This window comes from Nanorana parkeri, unplaced genomic scaffold, assembly GCF_000935625.1.
Source record: "Nanorana parkeri isolate BGI_ZX_2015 unplaced genomic scaffold, ASM93562v1 scaffold2264, whole genome shotgun sequence".
NCBI lineage: Eukaryota > Metazoa > Chordata > Amphibia > Anura > Dicroglossidae > Nanorana > Nanorana parkeri.
In genome coordinates this window covers 108,420-110,877 of record NW_017308532.1, presented here as the reverse complement: position 1 = coordinate 110,877, position 2,458 = coordinate 108,420, and the positions used below count along the sequence as shown (strand labels likewise).

General features: G+C 43.8%; 1 protein-coding gene across 1 annotated transcript in view; it reads right to left on the bottom strand.

Moving 5' to 3' along the window:
- Positions 1 to 1,915: 1,915 nt before the first annotated feature.
- LOC108801245 (tyrosinase-like) overlaps positions 1,916 to 2,458 on the bottom strand; it is an 18,257-nt gene continuing 17,714 nt past the window's right edge. The window contains exon 6 of the mRNA XM_018573181.1: positions 1,916 to 2,058. Coding sequence (XP_018428683.1) covers positions 1,916 to 2,058 — 143 coding nt within the window. The remainder of the gene's footprint in view (positions 2,059 to 2,458) is intronic.

Genomic DNA, 2,458 nt, shown 5'->3' with positions numbered 1-2,458 from the left:
ACCTCTAATAACTCAATATCCAGTAATATTCTGTGCATTTAGGAATACGTCACAGAGGTCACTGAGCTCACTAGAACCAGCTCCTGGGGGAGACTATTCCACATTGTCACAGCTATAACTGTGAAGAATCCTTTCCGTATGCAAAGGTTAAACCTCTTTTCCTCCAGACGCAAAGAGTGCCCCCTTGTCCTTTGCAGTGACCTTAACGTGAATAATTTGGCACCAAGCTCTTTATATGGACCATCTATGTATGTATACCTGGTGATCATGTCCCCCCTTAGTCGCCTCTTCTCCAGAGAGAACACATTCAGGTCAGCTCATCCTTCCTGCATGCTATTATTCAGTCTATGATCTACCAGAACACCCCATACTCCCCCTAGAGTGTATGACGCATGCAGGTTTTTAGTCCCCAAGTGCAGGACTTTACATTGATCAACATTAAATTTAATTTCCCAAATAGTTGCCCAATCACACAGAGCATTCCAATCTGCTTGTAAGTTGGAGACTTCCTGTAGGGGCTGAATTCCACTACATAACTTGTGTCATCTGCAAACACAGAAATAGTACTTCTAATCCCCAACTCTATGTTATTTATAAATAGATTAAACAGTAAGGGGCCCAACACTGAACCTTGGGGGAGACCGCCAACAACACTGAACCTTGGGGGAGACCGCCAACAACACTGAATCTTGGGGGACACCGCCAACAACTGAATACGGTCTTTAAGCCAGTTTTCTATCCAATTACAGATGGAATGCTCGATACCTACTGACCTCAACTTATACATGAGCCGCATGTGGGGAACAGTGTCAGAGTCCAAGTATACTATATCCACAGGCATTCCTCCAATTTATTACTCACTTCCTCATAAAAAGAAAGTAGGTTTGTTTGACATCTTCTGACTTTTGTGACTCTGTGCCAACTATCGCTTATGAGTTTTCCTGTGAGTCTTCTGTGTCCATTTAATTCAAATGTTTATTCTCTGTTCCTACGAAACGTATCAGACGATGACATTGGTCTAACGGCTGCAACGGCTGCATCTTGTCTCCCATCTAGTGGAGTTTTAGCTCTTTTCTCGTCTTTTCTTAGAAGAGATTCAGCTTTTGTCTTATTGGGCAGTGGGAAGACATCATCAGATGATAGGTTGTTGTGTTGGTGGTGGGACATTATTGGGCAGTGGGAAGACATCATCAGATGATAGGTTGTTGTGTTGGTGGTGGGACATTATTGGGCAGTGGGAAGACATCATCAGATGATAGGTTGTTGTTTTGGTGGTGAGACATTATTGGGCAGTGGGAAGACATTGTCAGATGACGGGTCATAATGTTGGTGATGAAACATTATTGGGCAGTGGGAAGACATTGTCAGATGATGGGTTGTTGTGTTGGTGGTGAAACATCATCAGGCAGTGGGAAGGCATCATCAGATGGCAGGTCATTGTGTTGGCGGGTAGACATTATTTGGCAGTGGGAAGACATTGGCAGGTGGCAGGTCATTGTATTGGCAGTAAAAGATCATCAGGGGCGGCTTGTCATGATTGACAATGGATTTACATTTCCTTATAAATACATTTTATTAAAGGACTTTTTCATGGCGTGTGTTTTTATCTACATTCTGCTTTATGGTTGTTCATCTGCTGCTGCATTCATCCCGTTGTAAATAGAGTGAATGTGACTGTGGAATGCAGGGGAATATACCACTGAATCTCACATGGGTGAATAGCAGTAAAGGATTCACTGGGTGAATTTCACAGCAAATCATTGATAAGCTGACCCCTCAGTGACTACAATGAAGAACTGCCAAGACTGGAACAAGAAATTCAAGAAACGAATAACAAATCGTTCATTCATAGGTAAGGCGAATGTCCTCAGAAAGCCGCGGAGCTGGAAGAAGCCAAGACAAAGCAAACAGAGATTTAGCTGAAGGCAAAGAAAAGAGATTTGAGAGGATTTAGTTGTTTGCAGTGCTGGAAGGGTTTGTAGGCGGAACGCTCGGAATCATTATTGAAGGAGTTTTGCACATAAATGAACAGGACGAGGACGTTATCACAAATCTGTCCTAAAAAGGTAAAAAGACAAATGAACAGATTCTGAGTATAATTCTAGACACCGAGCATCAAAAGGGAACATGTCTGAATCACCTTTATCCTTCACTGAGAACACAAGTGTAACTATGGCACAAGGATGTCCTCCACCTTCTGGACCTTCACTCAGTGGGGTAGTACCTACTACACCGGCACATCTTTAGCCTCTAATTCACTCCCTTGTAATATCTCGCCTCAACTACTGTAACTTTTTCCTTGTTGACTGACCCCTACACAGGCTCCTCCCCCCTTCAGCCTATCATGAATGCTGCTGCCAGACTCATCTACCTTACCAACCGATCAGTATCCTCCCCCCCTCTCTGCTAATCCCCCCTGTGGCTTCCATTCCCCACCTCTCTCTGCCAATCCCTCCAC